Genomic DNA, 24908 nt, shown 5'->3' with positions numbered 1-24908 from the left:
AAACTCTACAACAGCTGCTAGTGATACACTATTTTCCGATCAGACAGTACCAGCGAAGAAAAGATACAACCTTAGAAGCCATAAAAAGGACTAATAAAGCAGGCAACTGCATACTGTGATTTTGATATATTTATATATATTTTGAACTTTTGCCTTCAGCCAGGAAGTTTGCTATTGTTTATTGTTTTTAAAATTGCCTTGCCGTCTGGGTAGCCGTAGGGTCGTGGCTGTGTGCCTAGTTTGAATTTGCAGGGGTCTGACACAAGGTCGATCTTTCTGTTGGTTCTGGGAACTCCCAGGGCTGATAGAGGCATTTTCATCTACGTACACATCATCAGTGGTCGCGAGCGGATTGTAGAAGATGGAGCTTCCTGCGCTGCAACGAAAGAATGTGATTTACGTTCGCAGAAACAGACTTAATAGAATTCTTCACAGCAAATGTTTCTTGATGCAATGTGCCGTTACATTTTTGATTGTTTTAGCAACATTGGTGGGTGGAATCGTCTTTAGCATAAATTTGATTTTTGTGCCAGTTTCTACAGTGCCTCCCCTTGATCCAGCTATTTCTACTGTTTCTTCTATACACTCTTTTCACTCATTTCCAGAACATGAGCAAGCTCGACGCTCAGAATTCATTAATAACACTTTTGTGCAGCTCTTGCACCAACACCAACTGGTGGTTAACACTACAGACTGCTGGGTGTGTGGCTTGATACCTCACACTATGGATAAAGGTATTCCCTATTTGGTTTTGCCTTACAGCTATAATGGATCATTTCAGGCCTTCCAAACCATCTTTGCTTATGCCCTTGAAACCTATCCTCCACGTCCACCACGTTCCACTAAATATAACTCTGCTAACAAAGCTTTAGTCCAGGGAATTATTGATATGGTCAAGGACGTCAATAATACTCCATCATACCCTAGAGACGAATTGCGAGTATATTTAAGTTGGAATACTTCAGAGTATCGCCTTAGTTTAGGAGAAAGCAAGCGTAAAAGCTCAACTCCAATCTGGGTCGTACCTCACCGAGGTCAGGTCTGTTTGCAAGGTAATGGGAGAAATCCGAGAGCTCAGCTAGGGAGGAGTGAGTGCGTAGAGACTTATGTGTTTCCGGCTAACTCTTCCCCTGCCTTCCTCACTGCTAGGGGTACCTACTTCATTTGTCGAGACAGAGCTTATACATGGTTGCCTGCCGACTTCTCAGGATCATGTTATATTGCTCGATTGTTACCTCCGACATACACTGCTTCACCGGATTACCACAGAACAAGAGTAGCTAGAGGTGTTTTCAGCAAGGAAGATACCGCTGGTCAGGAAGCTGGAGACTTCTTCAAAGGCTTCCTTCCGTTCTGGGGGCCTATGGCCAATAGTAGAAACATACGTCAGCTAACACGGGTAGTTGAATCTACTATTACTGAAACTGCTGGTGCCCTTAGCAATCTGACAGCTGAGCTTCAGGCGGATAGGCTCATGACGTTGCAGAACCGTATGGTTCTAGACGTTATACTTGCAGATCGAGGTGGGGTATGCAGAATGATCCAATCGAGCTGCTGTGTCTTTATTCCTAATAATGCTCCAACAGTTTACGAGGCGATCTCTAAGTTGCACAAGATTTCGGACTCAATACATGTAGACAAGGGAAACTGGTCCTTCATGGAGTGGTTTTGGACTCTGATCTCAGCGTGGGGATGGAAAGTTCTAATGGTCATTGGTGTCATCCTAGTATTCCTATTCTCATGTTGTCTGATTATCCAGTGTGGTCCTGCTCTGTGTAGTCTTTGTGCTACGACTTGTCTCAGAAAACCACCTGCGTTTGGAGAAAAGACACGAGAAAGGATGATGATACAACAGCATGTCACTGACCTGATGAGCATAGAACTAGATTCAGACATAGATTGAGTAATTGCCTATGTAAGGGCAAAAGGAGGGTCTGAGGTTCCGTGACGGTTCCGTGACGACTTGAACCCGTGTTTTCAAGTTTGTCGGAAATACATAGTATTGGTATCAGTGAACCGCAAATGATCCATTTAGTATATCCTAGTGTTTTCGCTACGCTACGAGCAAGAGCACTCCTTCCACTGACACATTTCTGATATACACACGGCATCCATCTTAGATCGTGGCCGCCATTTTGTGTTTCCTTGCCCTCACATATGCAATAGCCTCTGATCACTTCATTTACTCCACTTTGATTAAGGACACGTAGCTTTAGCCGGAGATTCACCTCGTACATGACACGTGCACCTTAAACCAAATCACGCTGTATCTGCATGACTCGACAAAGACTGCCTCCTCTGCCCGAGGCCAGTCCTGCCAAACTGGTCTTCGTGTCCATTGTACCTGATCATGATTAGGCGGCCGGAGCCGGTAGCCTTGCCCATTTACAACCCACAAACATCTCTTATCCCGCTTTTCTATCTTCTGCACCTGGCTCTGCTCCTTTCCTTCTGGGCCTTTATTAGGGGGAGGTAACGAACTTTACGATGAGGCGGTCCGGCTCTTGAATACAATATTGACAAGGGATTGTGATGGACTGGTGGGAACCCCTCTTCGTGATGTTTGGTATCAGATTTTATCGACAGTTCCTGTGTAACGCCAAATATTTATTGTTTAGAGACACAAAAGGTTTGGGAATGTACCGACATGTGAAATATTTGCCTAGAGCACAATTTTTGGTATATAAGGAGCAACCCACTTTGTACAAATCGAACAGGCTCCTAGTTTCTGCCCGTGCGTAGATTCTGTGACTTCTGTGTCCCTGCAGTAATAAACCTTTGGTCTTTGACGCCACCATCGAGAAGCCCGTGTTTCTGTTCATTTGTGCACCAAGGCAGGTGGAACTCCGGGGTCTTTGGGTGTTGTACCCTGACACCTCTGGACGGAACCAAAAAGTCCAGAACTCCAAAGAGAGGGTAAAACCAGTTTCTTGGGGTCTCGGTTTTTAGGCCTGACCCAGCGCATATGGCGATCCTAGTCAATCTCATTAAGCACATCGCGCACCGCCTTGAGCGCGATCACTTTCACTTTTGCGGCCGCATTGTTTGATGGCTGTGCGGCCAATGCTTGCTTTTATCCCAGGCACGCACTTCTGTCTCCACGCTTCCAACCCACTTTTTCGCTCTATTCTTCTCCCTTTTCCCTCTCCCGCATTGCTCTCTCTCTCTCTCTCTCTCTGTCTTTTCTCTCTCTCTCTCTCTCTCTGCGCTCTCACTGTTAGTTTCTTCTCTTTGCTTGTCCAAGGCGGTCATCTCTTTCTTCAACAACCCCCCTCCCCTGGCAGACTCTCCCAACGCTAACTGGCGTCTTCCGATGGTTCACGGCCCAAGTAGTTAATGCACCTGCTGCTACTGAAGTTGCGTGTAAAGCCTCTTTGACGGAATTAACTTCTTTCAGCCTTTATCATTGTGAGGTCGATACAACATCCGTAAATGTTATAATACATCTCGATAAATATTCATCCACGTTTCATCCCTTGTTTTTTTTATTTCAACTATTATGGTCTCGCATCAGCTGGAGCTGGGCGAGCCAAGTGGTTGCAGGCTGGATGGAGAAGCGCTGTGGGAGCAGCGAGGAAATGAAGCTGCTTCACAATTAGAGCCCGTGATTGATTGGGGGGCGCAGAGTGTCTGAGTGTGTGGGTGCGTGTGAGGAGTGGGCCACACGGGGGCTACGAGACGAAAATAAGTCCTGATGGGAGCTCTTCGATTTCTGCAAACCAGGCCCCTACTGTCACAGCTTCGTATCAAAGCAGCTAAAAACAGTATTTTGTCTGGATTTCAGGCGCTGTACTTCTTTGCAGGCTGGCAACATTTCACACGACGTTGTATCACTCATATTTTAAGTTACATGTCTGCCCGAGGAGGAAAACCTGTCAGCAAATCCCAATAGCCGACCTTTGTTTATATGCCACATAATACATTTTCAATACATTTGAGTGGCATGTATTAACTTCAGTGTACCTGACCCACAATAGAATGCTCGTGACCACCAGATATATTTATTGACCAACCACATACCACACGAGCCTACCAATTATGCGTGCAGAACCGAACATATTTGTTTGTTGTGCATATATGCTCATATATATCCCTTTGTTCCTCTTTTTACTCCAATATCTTGCCAATCACCCCCAGTCGGTAATGACTAGTGTGATATTAGCGTCAGAAAAAAGAACTACAGCATATGCAGAAAATGGACTTGGCGTGTTGCTGTTATAAATATGCACACCTTGATATCCCTTTATACATCATGGAGGTATATTTATTTAATTTAAACCACTGTGTGAGTTTTTTCGATGATTCAATACAAGTTTATTTAGACCCATTGTCCACAAACGTTTTAAAACCACATCAATAAAACATCACTAAAACTTCAAAAATCACAATTCCTTATTTAATCTCATGAAACTTCATATAATACACTCAGCATTCCCTTCGACATTTCATGTCACATAGGCCACATAGAACTATAGAATTGGCAAATCAGTTCTAATTGCATTTCAGAAATTCTTTGACTTTTTGAATAAACTTCCCCATGGCACAAACTATGTCTAAGTTATTCATTTCTGTTAGAAGGTTTACTGCTTGAGCCCTGTTTTTGATATTGTGCTTTTTAAAAATTGGACATAAAAACTATTTGTATCTCTAAGACCTTCTGACAATCCAGCAGTAGATGAAGGATATCACATGTTGTTCCCAAAGTGCAGGTGCATTTTCACTTACTGTTGTCTTTTTTCTCTTGCCTTCTTTCCTCTCTCAATTCTGATTTCCTTATTTGTCTCTTTATGCCGTTCTTTCATTCTTTTTTCTTCTCCTTTCATTCATTCATTTCACTGTTTCGTTTTTTCTTCCTTTAATTTTCTTCTAATGTATCTTTTTCCTTCACTGCCTTTCTTTTGATCCTTTATATATCTATTTATCCTCATTTATTTCTTCTATTTTCATATCCTATCTTTCTCTGCCTTATTTTTCTTTCTTTCTTTCTTACATGTTTTTCTGCACTCTGTCATCCTTCCCTCTCTGTCTCTTTCTCTCCTCTTCTAATGTTTCTCTCACATTCTCTATCTCTATTAATTTCTCATTCTTTCTCACTTTTGCTGTCTTAGAGCAAAGGTGCAAAAACTGATTCTCAGGGACCACAAATGTACACTTTTTGCAGGACAGCTCATGTGTCATCAATGCTGTGTGCTGCTTGTAGCAGGAATAAGGTACTCTAGGGGCAGTACCCTACGCCCTCTATCCACCGCCCGCCCTCTATCTATCCATCACCCTCCCTCTATCTATCCATCGCCCTCCTTCTATCTATCCATCGCCCTCCCTCTATCTATCCATCGCCCTCCCTATATCTATCCATCGCCCTCCCTATATCTATCCATCGCCCTCCCTATATCTATCCATCGCCCTCCCTATATCTATCCATCGCCCTCCCTATATCTATCCATCGCCCTCCTTCTATCTATCCATCGCCCTCCTTCTATCTATCCATTGCCCTCCCTCTATCCATCACCCTCCCTCTAGCTATCCATCGCCCTCCCTCTATCTATCGCCCTCACTCTATCTATCACATCACCACAGCATCACTCAGCACCACCACAGAACCACTCAGCACCACCACAGAACCACTCAGCACCACCACAGAATCACTCAGCACCACCACAGAATCACTCAGCACCACCACAGAATCACTCAGCACCACCACATCACTCAGCACCACCACAGAATCACTCAGCACCACCACAGAATCACTCAGCACCACCACAGAATCACTCAGCACCACCACAGAATCACTCGTCGCCACCTCAACATCAATCTGTGCAACCATTCAACAACAACTAGTTCAAATATGTTCTCTCAATGTTTCAAGCTTTATTACAAATGTCACAAAAAGATGTTAATATTTCACTTCTGTTCTTGGATTTTCATCACAATAAAATACACTGAACATAATCTTCACAAAAGTTATTTACAAAAGTTTAACCTATTGCCATTATAAATCATAATAACTTTTATTTAAGTATTATTAAAAAAATGAAGACATTGTTATTTGTAATCTCAATACATTTAAGTCACGTAAATACAACAAATATTGCATTACAAATGCTATAGGTGTCACATTTGCGAAAGTTAAAACTATTGGCATTGTGAATGACAAAGCTATTAATTTCGCTATTTTCAAAACCAACACATAAATAAAATATTAGTCATTTACAATACCAATAGCTCAAACTTTCCTGATGCGAGACCTATTGCATTGCAAATGCTTGTTATTATAGAGAACCCCTAACAATTGTGTTACGTTTTAAATTCTGAAAGTGTGCTTTTCCAGACTTAGGACTCTTAAACTATACTGCCAGTATGGATGACCAGTGACTTGTACACCTGGTAGTCTTTTCAGATGTAACATACCGTATACATTGATTTACACATGTATGACACCTTACACTGGTATGAGTGGGGCTATAAAAGTAAATGAATGAGAGACAGTGGTTATGGGGGAGACTTGAAGGGTGCAGTTCAAGTCAAGTCAAGTCAAAACCACTTTATTCGATTAATTAAAATCATAAAAGTATACTAGACATTTATAAAACTATTTAAAACAGTTTTACACATGTATGACACCTTACACTGGTATGAGTGGGGCTATAACGTAAATGAATGAGAGACAGTGGTTATGGGGGAGACTTGAAGGGCGCAGTTAAAGGGGGTAGTGAGGGAATACAGGGAAGGGGTGGTCATGGGGGGGGGGAGGCACAGCCATTGTCGCACAGGGCTCCAGCAGTGTTAAAACCGGCCCTGTGGGCATGTCTAAACCCTTTAGGAATATACTATACGCAATTTAAAGTAGTTTTCTTTAGTATTTAGAAAAAAGATCACAAAGGGTACATGTGGTACATGGCAATGTGTCATGCCACCGTGATTGCCTTCACGGCAGCACCTGTGTTTGCATTGCCACCTTCCTAGCTGCTGGGTCTTGTCCACATGGTCGCACCTCCTTCCTCCCCGACTATGACGCCACCCGTCAGATTCATTATATGTCCGTGGCGGCTTCCACGGGGCCTATAGCTGAAATGAAATCAAAGAATTTCCATAACAACCCTAATCTCACCGGCCAGCATCATTTAATGATTTCTGTGATCTATAATTATTAGTTCTCTATATAATATCTTGAGGTTAATTAAGGTTAATGCAGAAGAAGTTAAATGATTTTGTACAGCTTCTGCTCAAAGGAGTATACTTGCGTTCATGTGACCCTAAACAGTCCTGGTCATCACATGAAAGCTCAGCGCGTTGCTTGCTCAACTCTCCACATGGAATGCCAGAGCGCCTCATAAATATTCATGAAGCAACAGAAAAACAATTTGCTATAGCCGTTTCTGTTGATATGCTCCGTAAGCAGCACAGACAAAGAAAGCACATTACAAGGCACAATTAATTAATACTTTAAGCAAGAGTGTCCCTTACCGAGCTTTCTAAAGCAACTGGCTTATCGCTGTGATTTGCAAAGCCTATTAGCCAAGATGCATTCAGTTGCGGATCAGGGACGAGTAAATGTACTTTGATAATATCCGCAACTGTACAGAAACACTCTGCTTGTGCTTGTGGGAAAAATACCATAATACTAATCTTAACAGCCTCTTTATGATTCTCGAAGCACATGGCATGGTGTATCGGTTATGTCAGCTCCGGGCGCGGTTGTGTGTGTGTGTGTGTGGGCGGGGGGAGGGGGGCTGCAGTCCGAGCAACACATCTCAGAAGACTTTTTTCATGTATTATACAATACTAAAAGAGCTACACATTTTAATACGTTTTAGCGAGTTCTGTCTGGACCGGATTCAGTTGTAAAAAATATGTGCATTGTTTCACTACATTTTAACACTCTTGAGAAAACTACAGGAAAGACAAATACATTGAGAAAAACTGCTCATGAATTGGCAAAATGACTGGTCTGGAAGCTTGCACAGATCATGAGGCCCCCCCTGCAAATTTCTGCTTTCCTGGGCCGTATTACGCATTCTCATTGTTTACGCCACTGCTTTCCTGGGCCGTATTACGCATTCTCATTGTTTACGCCCAGCAGGGCTTTAAGTGGGCCGGGTCTCAAGGGGTCTGAGCACCGGCAGTTTTTTAAAAGGGGCCTCGAAACGGGTCTCTATCGGGCTCTGTTTTGTGCCCTGGCACAGGTGGTATGTTGTTTTTCAGACTTCAGTGACAGCAGGCACGATGTGCGCTGCTCACACTGCTCACTTCTCAATAGTGGAGAAGTTACGGCACGACCTAAAGGGAAGGGAAATCCTTGCTTTTTACATCTCTCGTGTCTGCTTTTTTTAAACACACGACTCCGAGCGCTGGTGCGAGTGAGGGAGCCCTATTGAACAGCGCATATTGCCACTTATCTTTTTGAAGGTCAGGAATAGCAACATTGTTGTGGTGTCACCAGGGCTCTAAGTGGAAGCTTTTTCACTTTCTATGCAAGCCTAGTTGCTGCTTATTTGTCTTATGCAAATAACAACCATTGACAAAGACGATAGTCCTGACTTGTTGTAGGTATTTTGTTACTTGTATCTTATATCTAGATGTAATGACAGAAACAGCAAAATACAAGTCGGGCGGCACACTATGCTAGCCACAGACTTTTAAGCTTATGTGTTAAGCCACGCCCCTAATTACATTGGCCACGCCCCTTTGAGAGACCCCCCAGTTTTTTCATCCCACTTAAAGCCCTGACGCCCAGGGCACCTTTTAAAAGGTGCGCAGGGCGCAAACAATGACTATGCACGCACCCCATTATAGTGAATGCACTTACCCCAAGGCAGCCCCGACCTGGGATTGCCCACAGGGGCAGCACATTCATGTGAAAACACGAGTGGCTGGATGCACTGCTCCGTCTTTTCACAGCGCAGGCGGCAATCCACCTGCACTTTTAAAGAGGATTAGAGAACCCCTTGCAGGCGGGTGCAGTCAGTGACTGCACCTGTCTACGAGTGGATGCCTGGGGAGTCCATGGAACCCTGTTTACCCCCTCCAGAGGGCTGCTCTAAGGGGGCACAGTCACACTGCGCCACCTAGGTGGTGCTCTGTGAGTGCAGCCCCTGGGAGCTTCTTTGTCTCTGCGCCCATGTCTGTAATATGACATGGGTGCAGAACCAAAGGGAATTCCCTCATTTGCATGGCATTCACTCCCCCCCCCCCTACCCCCCAAGGGCTGCTATCAGGGTACGCACTCCAGTGTGCCACCTAGAAGGTGGCGCACTGTGAATGCGTCCCCTGAGAGCTTCATTGCCTCTGCGCCCACGTCTGTAATATGACACAGGTGCATAACCAAAGGAATTCCCTCATTTGCATGGCATCCCCCCCCCCCCCTACCCCCCAAGGGCTGCTATCAGGGAACGCACTCCAGTGTGCCACCTAGAAGGTGGCGCACTGTGAATGCGTCCCCTGAGAGCTTCATTGCCTCTGCGCCCACGTCTGTAATATGACACAGGTGCAGAACCAAAGGAATTCCCTTATTTGCATGGGGCACGCCCCTGTGCAAATGTGGGAATGCCTCCGCATGGTGGTGCTGGTGCTTTAAGTGCGCCAGTGCTATTGGTATTACTGAAGGGGAAACATAAGCGTTTGCGCTGCCTTTTGTGATACCAAAGTGCCCTAGGGGCGCGAAAAGCGGGGCACTTATTGTAATATGGCCCCGGAGAGACAGTTGCAAGATAAGACGAATACAAGCGCTACACAGCCCATCAAATTATTATAATCCAAGACACTATGGGTACAAAAATAATTAATTCTTTTTCATGTTGACCAGCAAATGTAAGAGGCAAGAGAGTAATATGCAGTTGTATCACCGAACCACCGATGCCTTTACCACATGTGTCTTAACAACGTGGGCAATACAGCGAACGCGTCGTTACCATATGTTCCTTTAGCACGCAGGTCATTACAAGAACTTGCCTTAGGGAAGCACTGGGCTTTGGAATAGTATAATTTACAATTCCAACTCTACTCTGTGAAACAGTAGGGAGGGTGGTGGACTTAAAATCCCACATCAGTCCAACACTGCGTTTCATAAAGCAAGTCGTCGTAGCAACTAGCGTGCTAAAGGAACTCATGGTAACGACGCCTTCATTGTAGTGCCTGCGTTATAAAGGCACTGCATGGTAAAGACTGCGAGGTAAATAATGTTTGCCGTAATATGAAGATCTTATGCCTTAATATGGGGTGTACAATATCAGAACTTTTGTGTGCGAAAATAGATGTGGCATATTACATAATGTGCATCCAGCTGTAAAGCTGCCTAGGTGCTCTGTGCCCAGCACTGCCCAGTACCCATCAGTGGCTAGCATACACAATTGACAAGTAGAATTCCATATTAGGTTTCACAGCAAGCCCTAGGATCAACCAATCAGAATCTGGCTCAGGCATACAATTCTAGAAAGATACCCGAAGCGTTAGATCCATGTCAGCAACAAAGCCTGTACTCTGGAATTTACGTCTGATAGACCTACCAATGGAGCAAAATCTTTCTCATTAGAGGAGGCTCACATCTGCATCTATATTTAACTGACTCAGTCCTGTTTTGTGATATGAACACAAGCATAAGACTTGCCATGTCTACTGAACATTCATAACAGTGTCACAAAATGCTTACTCTTCTGCACAAGTGCCAAAGAAGGCCTACACCGTAATTCCTCCATCACACAATATGTTTAATCAGTTACTGGCCATGGAATATGTCCATAAAGCTCATCACACCAAAGCCTGTTCATTCAATGGTCCCTGATAACAGTAGTGCCACACAATTGGGCATGATATCCATTCCTGCAGAAACAAGATATTTGGGAGATGAAGAACCTAAAGCTGACCTACTCTACTTACGAATAAGCCCCCTATGAAGCTAATTTCCACTGGACAGTTGCTGTCTCTTCCTGCAGTCACCTGATGGATGCCATAGAACTATCGCAACCCGAAGGGTTTGCATTACTGGGGGTGAGCCTTAAGAAAGGCACAGAGGTAGCAGCTGTATTACTAGATGACCACCATAAGGGCACCACACTTATGCACTTTCAAGGTTAGAATGAAAACTTTCCCACAATTAAACTTTAATTTAGCTAATACTTCAAATAGAGGTCACTACACAGTTTATGCATTTTTAATTCTGTGATCCTGCTCTTGGAAACCTTTTTTCTCACTGTACATTTTATTATTAATGATGCTATATTGATGTATCTTGCGGAGTGTTCTCCGGGCAGGACTGCTCTTTAGCTGGGTGTTGACATGCACAATGTATTTGTTAGTAAGACCCGATGGCTTGAGTAAGGAAGAAAGATAATGAACACTGCATGAGGAAATTGAACCCACAAATATGAAAAGGCTAGTGTGAGGTGTCGTGTGCAGGTAGACCAAGGTTAATTTGTTTTTATATCACTATTCATTTATACCATTGTATTCCTGAAGTATGTGATACTAGATCCTAGGGAAACATATGTGTTCCTCAATAGACAACAATTTATAGTTTGTTATTCTTTAAATATTTTCTTTTATTAAAGTACAAGCTGAAATTTGATGAAGAGAATATGCCTCACTTTGATTTTTGCATTAAAAAAAATATCAAAGTGCTTTTTTATTAATCTAGAGGAAATATTAGATGCAATTTTAGTTAAGAAGGAAGGTGCCTAATTTAGAATTTGACAGATGGTGCTGAATTTGACAGACATACATTACCTCCGCCATCTTGACTGACGACGGTCTGTCAAATTTAGATATGACCCTTGGCCTACATTAATCTCTGTACATTGAAACAAATCACCATGGCGGTGGGCCTTTCAATGTATAAACCATTTTGTGGTCGGCCACCATCAGTTGTAACTGATGGTGGCCGTCCGTTACCCCTCTGGCTAAACTCATGAGGTCCCTAGGATTCAACCCCATCTCATACGTAGACGACATACAGCTCCTCCTCACATTTGATAAAAACAGACCAGATATACAGCTAATTTTCTCCAAAGGCATAAAGGCTATCGCTGCCTGGATGCGGACTAATTTCCTACAACTAAACTCGGAGAAATCAGAAATCATGCTGTTTGGAGGAGCTGTTGCATGCTGGTCGCCAAACCGGTGGCCTGAGAAGCTGGGTCATGCCCCTGCCCCCAAGGAAGTGGTCAAGAACCTAGGCATCAGAATTGACCAAAACCTAATCCTTTATGCACATGCTAATACTACTGCTAACTCCTGCTTCTACATCCTTAGTCTACTTAAAAGGATTTTTCCCCTTCTACCCTCTTCCACCAAAAAAACGTTAATGCAAGCCTTGGTACTAAGTAGACTAGACTATTGTATATGCTTTGCTATTTTCGGCAAACAAAGGCTCCCTCAATAAACTACAAGTGGTGCAGAACACAGCCGCCTGTCTCGTAGCTGACGCCCCAGCCAGAACACCCTCTGCTCCCCTCCTTAACACCATCGATGCTCATGGTATTCTCCTGCGGTGCTGAACAATTGGAAATCCCATTGTTCATGACGAGCTCAGCTCGTCATGAGTGTGTGGAGGTTTACATCATGACGAGCTGAGCTCGTCATGAGCGTCCAAGGAGTTAATAATCTCCACTGGCTCCCCGTGAGAAAGCGGGTACAATTCAAAATAGGCTGCACTATCTTCAAAGCCCTTAATGGTCAAGGCCCTTCCTATCTTTCTAACAAACTAGCAATGTACACCCCTCCACGTTTGCTTAGATCAGGCTCCGAACTTTTGTTATGCACCCCTAGAATAAAAAAAGCCCGCAACAGAGGCAAAGCATTCTCTTACCTTGCCCCTGCCTTTTGGAATAAACTACCTTTCTATCTCTGCAACTGTCAGAATCTCCCCCAGTTCAGAAAGCTCCTGAAAACTCACCTTTTCTAGTTCTTTGCCTCCGCTGATTTCTCCCATCCTAAGCGCAGAGATACCCTTTTGGGTGATTCAGCGCTATACAAATCAATAAACTTCAAACTGCAGTAGACCAAATGTTTTCATTTTGATTTGTTTTTCAGAAACAAACTTCTGATGTGGGCAGCGTAATGTCCTCCCTATCACGGCCTCTACTCTGTAGGGCTATCGGAGGAAGTTTTCCATCGACGGGCCCAATGGGAGCTCTGTTGACAGAAAAGTTAAGTTCCATGTTAGACCTGATACTCTTCAGGTAGCGTTTACCTAAACCTTTTGCTTTTTCCTCCCGGGTTATACGGATTCTCTCATATGCCACTTCTAGAAAGTGGGCCTTTCTCTGCACTCAAACTCTTTGTGTGCCTTTTTACTTCACTCCAGTCCACACTGGAGGCTGGGGGAGCAAATCTGAGTATTCCCCACTGACAGCTACAAAATATTGGGTATGCACCCGGAACAACAGACCTCTGTCATTTGCGGGCCTGGCTGGTTTTGACACTTGACCCCTGGAGCCAGATCATGCCTCACCAAAGACAGGACTGATATTTAAGGGAGATATCTGTGGTAAAAATGGGATATCCTTTGACCCAACCCCAACTTCAATGGCACCCTACAGTATAACTACTGGTGCCGCCCTTCAGCAGGGTAGTGATACACTTGTGGGTCCGGAGAACCTGGAACTGCGTGGTGAACACTGCCAGATTAACCTGTTGTGCACAAGTAGGATTATTGCTATTGAAAGGGACCCTGCGCCCTTCCTGAATAGTGGCTGACCTGGGCTGACTACCCTCTGCTGTGTGGCACCCTGAAGTGTGCTCTCCAAGTGCTTGCTGGTTTCCCCCCGGTTCTTTCGGAGGCCTCAGGGACATCAAGAATCTTCTACGAGGGACTCACACCATCTACCAGTGGCACCTTGAAAGGGATGTATGACATTACAACACATGCTTTTACCACGCATGCTTTTACAACGTAATTATTACAACGCAAACCTTTACAACGCATAGTGCTTTGGGGTGCTGGATAGTGAATAGTTTAGTTTACTATTCCAACTCCAGTCCCCGTGGACACTAGGGAAGGTGTTGGATAGTAAATTAAATCTATTCCCTATCCTAGAGCGCCCCCCAGCGCAATGCGTTGTAATGGTTTGTATTGTAATGGTTTGCGTTGTAATAGTTGCGTCGTAAAGGCACTGCGTGGTAAAAGTTGTGTTGCATAGGATGTTTCCCCCTTGAAAGCGGTGCCCGCTTACCTGCGCACACATCGTCTGCTAGATCTCAACTAGTAGCGCCGCATGAGCGTGGAACTAAGATTTGTGCTTAGAGTCCAGATTGCCTAGTATGGTGCCCCAGATGTCTTGCCCGTATCTAAGGTGTGTGTCCCCTGCATCGCTGGAACCTCGGCACATATAAGCATCTTGGTGGTGCTGAGCAGATTCTCCGGTTACATGACCTCAAGTGGCCTGCTTTGTTGATTGTGCCACTTCTCACCCGTGCAACACGACGACTGCTGCTCATTGTGTGCGGTGTCCGATTCACAAGTTGTGACCCTCTGAGGTGGGGGCATAATTGTAGTAGTGCCTCATTCTACCTTATGAGGTAATGCTGAACTTGACCTGTGTGACCGGAATTGTCAGGTGCGCCCTATATCAACGCGCCTCGGACGTTGTGCTTTATTTCCAGGAAAGTACTGAATTTGAAACTCTTCGTTGTGTGTGATTGGAATTGTCTAGTGCTACCCATATCAATGTACACCAGTTGTTGTGCCTTATTTCCAGGAAATACAGATCTTGCAACTCATTCTTGTGGGTGACCGTAACAGTCTGGTACAACCCACATAAACGTGCACCAGACCCTGTTCCTAGATTGCCTGAGTGCGACTTTGATGGATGTGTACCTGATGGAGTGTCCTCTTCTATAGAGGAGCTCCCCGCCTTTATTCTCTATTCATCGATTATTCCCTTTTGGCCCTCAGCATGGCGGACCAACTGCCCTCTCCACACCCCAGCCCCGACGACATTGTGTTGCCAGGTAGTATTGCCAGTTGCGGGCTTGGGTGGTGAGAGTGATTAACTCTGTTGGAGGAAAGCTTCAGAGAGCAATCAGACGCAGGCCAATAGACTGCATGACCCCCTTGTGCTTCGTAGAACTGGGCTGGCACTGGAAGGCCTTGTGGAACCCCTTTGAGTGACCGACTATCGCCCTCAGCCTGCGTCTGATCTGCATCCTGTGGGTGAACTTCTCGAGTGGCAGCCAAACTTCCCCTTTGATGCCAACCTCCTTATTAGTCCTGCTACCTACCTCCATCTGCTTCCCTTGGACTCTTACTGAGTGCAGCTTCGGCTGCGTACAGCCTAGTATCCCGGCGGAGGAAGGCTGGTTATCTTCCAGCTGTGGGCCTAGTACAATCGGGGGAGCTGGAGGGTGAAGGTAGGCTCGGGCCGCTGGTCTACAGTGTGATATCAATTGACCTGCTGGGTATCAGCTGCACAGCATTAGGGTTCTGGGTGAAAATGTGTGCGAACGCGTTCCCAACGGACCTGTCCGATCTCTGTTGCACCATGTATCGGTGCAGAGTGAGTGTGTGTGTGTGTACTGCCTGTTATTCATGACAGTTGCCGACGGTGTTGCTTTACATGTTGATTTCTTGCCAGAAGAGCGATACGTTTGACATTGGTTTAACCTGTGCGGCCTTGGCCTGCGGTGCAGCTAAAAAGTGTTATAATTCTTTGTATGTACATACTTCTGGTATTGTTGTGACAGGAGGTGCACCTTTTCTAACTGTGTAGTATTGAATTATAAGAATTGCTAGGGTGAACCTGTAGTTGAAACAGTGTTGCACCGCATAATGGTGTTGGAGGGGGTTTGGGGGATGGGGAGGGATAGAATAGGATCCGTCCCAAATTTGCATTTACTGATGTCATTTTAGTAATAATTGCAAGTGTGATCTATGCCCAGAAAGACATGATTGTCATGTTGTGTTGATTACAGTGTTTGTTGAATACAAACGGTATTTACATAAATCACTTGTGAAGTCTCTTTTGTGACCCTCAGTGTATTTATCATGAGTGAGTGCTGTGCCCATGCTTTACACATTGTTTCTGTGATAAGCCTGGCTGTTCAATGGCAAGCTATCCAAGGGTGAGCACAGGTTATACAGTGTGTGTAATCACCAATCCCTGACAGGAGTGGTAGGCTGAACCTGGCTATGACATCGCCTCAGACAACCACAAAGTGCCGGGTCCAGCACTCCACCTTATCTCTAAATAAGGCGGGCGGGCCAAGGGATTGGCAGGCATGATACTCAACCATGTTTGCTATGGAGTAACCAGTCTGCTAAATCCCAAATCGGTCCCAAAGTGTACTGATAGTTTTCGAAATGATTGGCACATTAAAAATGGTGCCATCAGTGCAACATCTATCAGTGCCTGTTATAAACCGAGACTGATAAAACTGGAACCATATACTTGAGCCATTTGATTGCTGTTTGGCTGGGTCTTGAAAACCACACTGCACAGTGAAATCAGTTCACCTGGGAGATATGGTTACGCCACATGGAATGAGCACATCTTTAGGGTTCTTTTTATGTAGTCAGACCTTAAACCATCAGAGCAGATATTCCAGTTTATATTCCTGTTCAAATGATGCACTGCCGGAGAATAATTCACACGTTTTCCGGTAATTAAAAACATATCAAAGCCTGACCGGATTACAATGTATTAACACATGTAAAAAATAGTTTTCTAGGATTTGAATGAAAGCCCAATTTTTTAGATTAAATCTACTTCTGCGCGTGCAAACATTTAGTAATATGTTTGCAAAATGTAGGTTGCATAACATAAACCATATTTGTAAAAACCTTAATAATTTGAGGAAATATCACTTGAAGAAATCTTAGGCCCCGCCTTGTCACTATTTGACAGCGATGGAGAGGACAATACCTGTGCATATTGGTTCAAATCCTTTCTCAATGTCAGCTCAAACAATTGTTTACATTTGTTGTTATGGCAGTATGCATAGTTTCAAACGTGGAATAGGGGAAAAGGGAAAGCACATTTAAAGCTTTTTGGCAAATGCCAGAGTCTTCCTTAGATAAACAAGGATAAAATATTGCTAACTATAGCAATGTGAATTTTTTATCAGTTCATTTGAATACTTCAACGTAAATCACGTTTCAGTTTGAAATCAGTACCGGGGTAGGTACTGAAGAAGTGGATACTCCCCGAAGAACCTAACCTCTTCATCTTTATAAAGATGTGCGTTTTTTTGTTTTTATCTACTTTTTGTAAATGTTGAAAATTTGAACAATTCAATTTATCATTTTTTGCCCCAAAGAAGCAGATCAATCAAGGCTTGGCATCTGAGCCACAGTTAGCTGTAGGGTTGTGCATTGCCGATGGAAGTCCTAAATGCTTAACATCAAATCAGCTTTCCTAGCTAGTGTTTGGGGCAACAAAGTTACATTTTATGACTGTTTAGTGAAGTCTCTAATTGTCGTCTTTGAAGGCAGGTCTGCTAATTTCATTGATACTGTTTTATGACATGGACGTGCAGGTCTTGAAAATGGGTTTACTACAGGTGTAAAGCTTTTGTTTTATTGAGAACAGCAGTTTATACAATAACTATGTCTTTCTATTGTATTTAGGTAAGATACGTCTTTGAAATTTCCTTCAAATTAGTATTTTTTTATATGCTACTTGTTTTAAAAACTCGATATATTCTTTTATTATCATAATGACAAGTGAAATGGAGAAAGGGAATGTATGTTTTTTTCTAACTAAACTTGACTGCCTTGGCCGGAGTATTTTCAATAGGCATCTGATGTCCCGATTCTTTCTTTCTTTACAGGGAGTTTGGTTGGAGAGACCCGGAACTTCCAGAAGTAATCCAAATGTTACAGCATCAGTTCCCTTCAGTGCAGTCCAATGCTGCAGCCTATTTGCAGCATCTTTGTTTTGGAGACAATAAAATTAAAGCAGAGGTAAGGCAACACATCCGAAGACTAAATGAAATCAAATGTGTATACAAAGAGAGCATGTAATGTGATGCAATCTAACAGAATCGGTATGAAAATAATAATGAATAAGCTACACATAAGATTTTATTTATAATGAATACGAAAAGCATTTGTACATTTAACATCGACAAAAAAAGCAAGTTTAACGTTCAGGTTTTCTTTGCTGTTTGTTTTATCAGAAGTCAAGTCAAATCAAATCAACTTTATTCTGCACGATTAGCCATAAAAGATAAACAAAAGTACATATTTAAAAATAGTGCATGGATGCAAAGGCGGGATTACAATCTCTCACACAATATCAGTAAAAATGTCAAAGCGCAAACAAAAATATAATTTGTATCACTAACATTGTCAATTCAGTATAAATCACAAAAACACTAGATAAAACAAATCTCATATAAATGTACTAAACATTCATTGAATACAAATGTCCAAGAACATGTTGAACATTTAGCAAAATCCAAGCAAATCATGACCTAAAGCACGTCAATCCTAATTTTTATGCAACTAATAATAAATGGACAATAGACAGACAAACATGGGCAGAGGTCAGTTAAAGTAAACAAATATGGAACCAAGGCTGGGGAAGGCCAAGCTGGACTCAACGGGGGCCTGGGACAAATACTGCCAGGAGGTGGGAACCCCCCCCCCAATTTGCATAGCCCTCAGTAGGGGGCGACCAGAATTGGTCTCCCCAAGGCAAGCTCCGCCCCCCCCCCTTTCAGGGATGAGCTGGTGCACAGTGAGGGGGAATAAGAAGGGGCACCAGGCCCGATAGTCACACAACCCTCCAAAAATCAAAATTGACCCAAATGCACACCCATAATTTCATATTTTATCCCAAATCACACCCAAAATGTCATATTTTACCCCAAATCTTACACACGGCTAAGACCACAACCCTATCTAGCAGCTCATTTCCGATTGTCCTTAAAAAGGAGATTCATGGCATACAGATTTAGAGACCTTTGTTCATTAGACTTGGCGCCCTCCTGGAAAAACAAGCATCAAACAAAGACATGTCGTTTATGTGGCTATCACACTGAAACTCTGAGCCACTTGCTGTGTGTCTGTGAAACTGTGAAATCAGAAAGAAGGAAGCTGCTGAGAACTGTTTTTAATGATTTAAACATCCGCACCTGCAGACAGGCGGCGACAAGTTGGCTGGGTGCTGCATCAAACATTTTAATATGCAGGGGGGTAAAATTTATGATAGCTGTAGAAAGCTTACTTATAAACGAGGGCAAAGACTGAAGGCTTGGTGCCACAAAGGAAGTATGTGGAATTTTAAGAACTGAAAAAGTTTTAAATGAAATGTGTTTTATATGCTTTATGGTTTGTGAAAACCAAATAAAGTTATTTTTGACTGACTGAACATATTTTACCCCAAATCAAACCCAAATTTCATATTTTACGCCAAATCGCACCCCAAATTTCAGATCTTATATCTGAAACCCATACCCATACAAAATACTTAAAATTACCCCATTACTGACCTCACAATGTGTTGTACTCAAATGCGATGTAAAGACACCTGCGTTGTCGGAGTTGCGTAGTTAATTATGTACTGCCTGCATTGTACTGGACGTCTCCCATGCCAAAGGCAAACGATAGGCTAGCCAAATTCTGGAAAAAGTGGACAATTTTCTCTTTATGTTTTTTTAATGACCACCGACACAAGTGTATGCTTGGCATTTGTGATATATCTTGCCCAAGTAATGAAAGTCAGAATCAGAAGTAAAGAGGCGTTTCTAGGAAGGTTGGTATAAGGACGTGTAAGATGTTTTGAACGTACTGCTTAATGCACATGGTTTATAATTAGAGTTATGGTATTTATCGTGGTTTTGTTTCTCTTCATGTATAATGTAAGTGCAGTGATAATACGCAATATTTTCATTTCCAAAAATAAATCTATTTTCATGGTGAAGAAGTGAAGTTCTTCAATTTGGTAATAAACGTTTTATTTTTTAGAGGCAGTGTGGATTTCAGTATTATATTCAATTCGATGTTTCTGCACATGCTTCTCCTAAAAAAAATTTTTGTTCTAAAGAAATATACTTATTATTACCTCAAACGTGTAAAAAAATAGCCAGGAGTGGAATTAATTGTACATAATTTTGTGACGAAACACATTGGGGTTGATTTTCAAATTTTTGGTGAAATATGAATCAGTTATTCCCAGTGAATCTTATACTGTTTTGCAATCTCTGTGTATTCCTTTGCAATTTGCCCTTAATGTACATCTTTTGTCAGATATGGCTAATGATTGTACAATTTTCATATGCAACAGTAACTCACACTGATTTTCCTGAACATGAGTGAGTGTGTAATGTACCTAGCGCACATTCTGTGCATGCACAGAGATATGACACTTAACAGTGCTCAAGGCCCATATTTATCATAGGATTGGGGCGCTCATACCCCCACCAAGGGGGAGCAAGGGCAGCGCAACACTCAGGTCAGATTTATCTAGCCACTCAAAGCCATCTCAAATCACTACCTTGTGTTACTCTGCCCCGGGAAGGCGTTCCATGAGTGTACCGTGGGTGATTAACCATTAGTGGTAGACCTGGCAATGCGTCAATCTTGCTTATTTCTCCTAGTTTATTCCTCTTTCTATGTGTACTGTATTCTGCAGCACACATAGAAAGAAGAAAATGCTTCTCAGGATTGATTTTGTGCATGAAGGTGGCCCTTCCTGCACAAAAACAATCCTACTTTTAAGGCAGGCATCCTTGCTCCATGGTGCAAGGCTGCCTGCGTTGGCGCTAGGCAGCCAAAGAGTGTACCAGCGCAGGAAAAGGACACAAATGCACTGTATGATATTAAATACAGCACATTCTTGCCCTTTTCCTTTCACTTAGCGCAGCAAGGTGGCTTTCTGTGTTGCGCTGCATAAAAGTATAATAAATATGTCCCCATATGTTTTAAATTTCACCATATGCTTCGAATTTCACCATATGCTTCAACATAAAAAGACGATTTTTTTAAATAAGTATTTATACACAAATCAGCACTTCCTACACGTTTTCCATAAATACTTTTTTATTGAAGTTCTTTTTTGCACCCATTACAGCAGGCCAATTTGCATCAAATATTTGTTAGATGTTGTGAATGCCCCAAAATGTTTTATTTCTGACTGAAAACGTATTTGCAGAGCAAATGGTCTGCAGTCCCATGGTATGTCCTCTTTTTCTTACCATTTAAGAACACATGACTATGTAATATATACATGCTTACTATACATTACACAAGCCCGCACAGCACACAGTAATACAGATAAATTTCACTTCTGTTTTAGTTTAACTCATGCATAATTTAGACAAAAATACTTCGGCATAGATTTAGAGTTTAAAGGATTTTGGTAATCTGCCAAAATGTACAGCATGGCACACCAGTGCTGTTTGGTATGTATCGATGTCCTTGAATTCTCAAAAAGGCTGATTGGACATTTGCATATTTGTTGACACGCGTTCTTCAGTTCTGCATTAGTCAAACTAAATTTGCGCCTTTGTCTTTTGTTTGGTGTTTGCCTGTTGGTTACTGTTACTGATTTGAAGTAAAATGACCAGGCTATGAGATGAACATTGAGCTAAACATTTAACACTATCAATGCTACAGCAATTCATCCTCCACGCTGATGATCTATGAATCCCATTGTTCATAACCAGCTCAGTTCGTCATGAGCACACGACCAGTGTACTGCATGACGAGCTGAGCTCGTCATGAGCATGGAAGAGGCTAAAACATATTTGAAATGCTCTCTCACTCTTATATGTCCATCACCCCTCTCTCTCTCTCTCACACACACACACACACACAATGCATTTATTCTCCTCTCTTGGACCTTTTCTTCCTTACTGCCATAGTCACAAAGGTTGTGCTGTGACTCACGTTTGTATGTCTCATGGCTTACCCCTGAAGTCCGGAAGTAAACTGTATTGCAATCAGTAATACAAGTGCAACTACCCCTATTTATAGGGGAAACTACGTGAATCAGGCCCTTCATCTTTCTCTGTTACTCCTTCCTTTCTCTGTAGCACAGATTCTCACTTGTCAACACTGAGATGTCAGGAAATAAGCAGCATGCTCAATAGATAAACAGCGCTATTTAAATCAGAACAAAAATTAAGTTTTACTGGACCATTGTTTGAGAACAAGTCCCTCTGTATTTATTTATATTTGAAATTCAGTCCTATTAACCAGAAAAAAAGACATTCCATTGCCTTGGATTGTTTTCAGACTTTGTTATTGCATTGTTACTGTAAAGATCTGGCTCATTACTTTACTATATAAGAAAACATATTGTTAATCAGCCTAGTCAGTACAGTTTTTTGGTTTTATAAATAAAAACAAGTTGCTTACCTCCTTTCTACTTGCTTTGTATAGAAATTGCTGTATGAAGTAATGAACAGATAAGGTGATAGCGTGAAAAACAATTCTGGTGCTGCATCCTGCCCAGGACTCGTTGAAATGAACAGACAGATCAGTTCTCCTTTACATCACCACAAATCCTTGTGAGGACTGTTGGTAATGAAAAGAGGACATTGGGAACAGCGGTGTGGGTGGGGTGAATTATTTATGCACAATACACAAGTGGAATTCTCTTTAGTATTATGGAGAACACAATGTTTAAACTGCTTTTTGTTTTCTCATTAAATGCATTTTATGATTTTCAAGAAGTCAAATTATAGTATACCAAAATTCCTAGAGAAAATTTGATTGATTGTCGTTAAGATTTGTGAAGATTAAAATAAGACAAAAAGAATTTCAGATGTGTGTGCTTTATTTACGTGGAACAGTAGTATCTGGAAATTTGCAATGGTTTATTTATTCACGGAAGTTAAGTAGTGATTGAGAATTATTTATAATTAGTTTGAAAATTTGAGTTGCAGTTTTGATACATTTTGACGAGTGACATAGAACGCTCGGGTGCTTTCAATTCCAACACACTAAGGTCCTCATTACGTGGTGGGGTGGAAACTTTCCACCAACACCGTCTTGGATTCGTAAATCAGCCGACTCATGGTTGGCTGTTCCGCCCGACCGATTACGATGTGACCGAACACGGTTGGAATCCCATTGTTCACTATGGGAGCTCGTGTTCTGCCCGACAACACAGGCTGCTATGGGGAAATGGGGTGTGTGTGTAAAACCCTGCACCCTGTTGTGGGCTCTCCATTGTGCCTGCCACACAGTGCAGGGTTTTACAGGGTGGCCCCTCAGCCCCAAACTGGAGGCCTCAGGAAGAAAGGGGCCCTGCTAGGAGCCCCCAAAGTCACTATCTGACAGCCTTTTCTCATCGGACAGGCTGATTCGGAAAGGCTGTTCGAAATCTACATCGTAATCAGTCGGTTGGAAACTCTGTTCATAAAGGTGCATAATGCGGTTCCGACTGACACAAATACTCCGAGAACCAGTCGGAATAGATTTGGAATAACCGCGCTTTTTACTTTCAGACAACGCACATCGTAATCAGTCGGGCGGAAGAGTTCCAACCCAGTCTAGGAAATTCAGACTGTTCGGGCTGAGGCTTTCCGCCTGACATTGTAATGAGGCCCCTAGTGTGAGAAACTTTGCTAGACAAAATAAGAATAATTTGTGGATAGAGGAGGGCATGCACATGCCCTGGTAGAAATGCCAGGATTTAGAAAAAATAAATACACATTTTGACCACTTATGAGGCTTCAAGCCAGCCATCTGGCCTCATGTGCTATAGAATTTATTTGAATAGCAATCCCCCCATATATTAAGTTCTCATCATCACAGAAAAGCATGTTAAATCAAGAACTAGTCTCTTGTAAGTTGGCTGTAATAGTACATGAACGAAGCTCAGTTACATACAGGCTCAGTTGTGTGATTTTGGATTAAAATTCATTTATTCCCATAGTCCTGAAAGTTGGATGTGAGGTCTAGACAGTCAAACTGTAGTGCCAGACAGCTTAATTTGATGTGGATTATTGCTTCACTCTCAGTGAAAGTGAATAATATGTGAATAATTACATTTTAAGTAAACAGTATGATTCGAATCCAAAAGTGTTGTTTGCTTTTTGTTAACCTCATAGATGCTCGTAAACATCCCTCCCCAGTGCTGCGCTGTCCATTGGAACTAGTGCTGAATGGACATCCAATGGTCGTGCGCAGCACTGGGGAGGTAGTGCTGCCGTCGGCCAACGCCCCGACGCAGCACTTAAGGGGTTAAGGAGTACTAATAAGTGTCATTTTCAGTATTTATTTTACAATCAGAAGATCATTCTTGTGAACAATTTACTCTTCTGATTTGGAGTGAAACTCCTTTTTACTCATGTTACTGGCTCTGCTGTGAGTGGCCAAATACAAAGTCTCATTTGGAGGAAGGGCAGAATGAGGTGCAAGAGCAATTAAGAATGATTTATTCTTCAGGTGTTTGGTGTGAATGGTCCTTTTTCTAGTCTATTTACTGAATATGGATTACCAGACCTTGTTGCCATAAAGACATTCAGAAGGCCCTGCATGTTTTTCCCAAATGCACAAGAATAGCTATTGTATGTTTTGGAGAAGACATTTGGTTTCTATGATGTTCAATTAAGTTCTTTTTCGGAATGGAACTCATCTAGCATCTGTAATATCTCCCAGAAGTATTTGTAGTGTTTAGATTTGATGCAAACCCCTCAGGACCCGTTTGTAACCGCATTGGTGGGTGTTTGCAGGCTGAGCAACTGGTCTGAGACTGGGATGGATATTTTATTGACCTATAACTAGCTCGAGATTTTATCTTTGGGGTGCAGTTATTCCAGGGGTAAGGTAGTGAGTGGTTTTCCCTTCTCATCCTACAGTGAGAAAGCTCTACATAAGCTTGAGCAGGAGGAGCCCTGCGTTGAGTTACTGAAAACATCTGCGACATCACAAAATAAAAAAAATAGAGCATTGTGACTGGCCGAGAGGGCTTTTTTTCCTTTATATGCCCTCATGTCCACAGGACCAGTCCCATGGTACCAAA

The 24908-nt window shown here is 42.7% G+C and overlaps 1 protein-coding gene across 1 annotated transcript in view; it reads left to right on the top strand.

Annotated features, from left to right (window-relative positions):
* Positions 1-24908, top strand: part of CTNND2 (catenin delta 2) — a 3070130-nt gene that overhangs the window by 1835865 nt on the left and 1209357 nt on the right. The window contains exon 12 of the mRNA XM_086965298.1: positions 17761-17893. Within this exon, the coding sequence (XP_086821424.1) occupies positions 17761-17893 (133 nt within the window). The remainder of the gene's footprint in view (positions 1-17760; positions 17894-24908) is intronic.

Source organism: Lissotriton vulgaris, chromosome 4_1 (assembly GCF_964263255.1).
Source record: "Lissotriton vulgaris chromosome 4_1, aLisVul1.2, whole genome shotgun sequence".
Lineage (NCBI taxonomy): Eukaryota > Metazoa > Chordata > Amphibia > Caudata > Salamandridae > Lissotriton > Lissotriton vulgaris.
The sequence above is the reverse complement of the archived record's forward strand: the minus strand, read 5'-3'. Positions and strand labels throughout refer to the sequence as shown.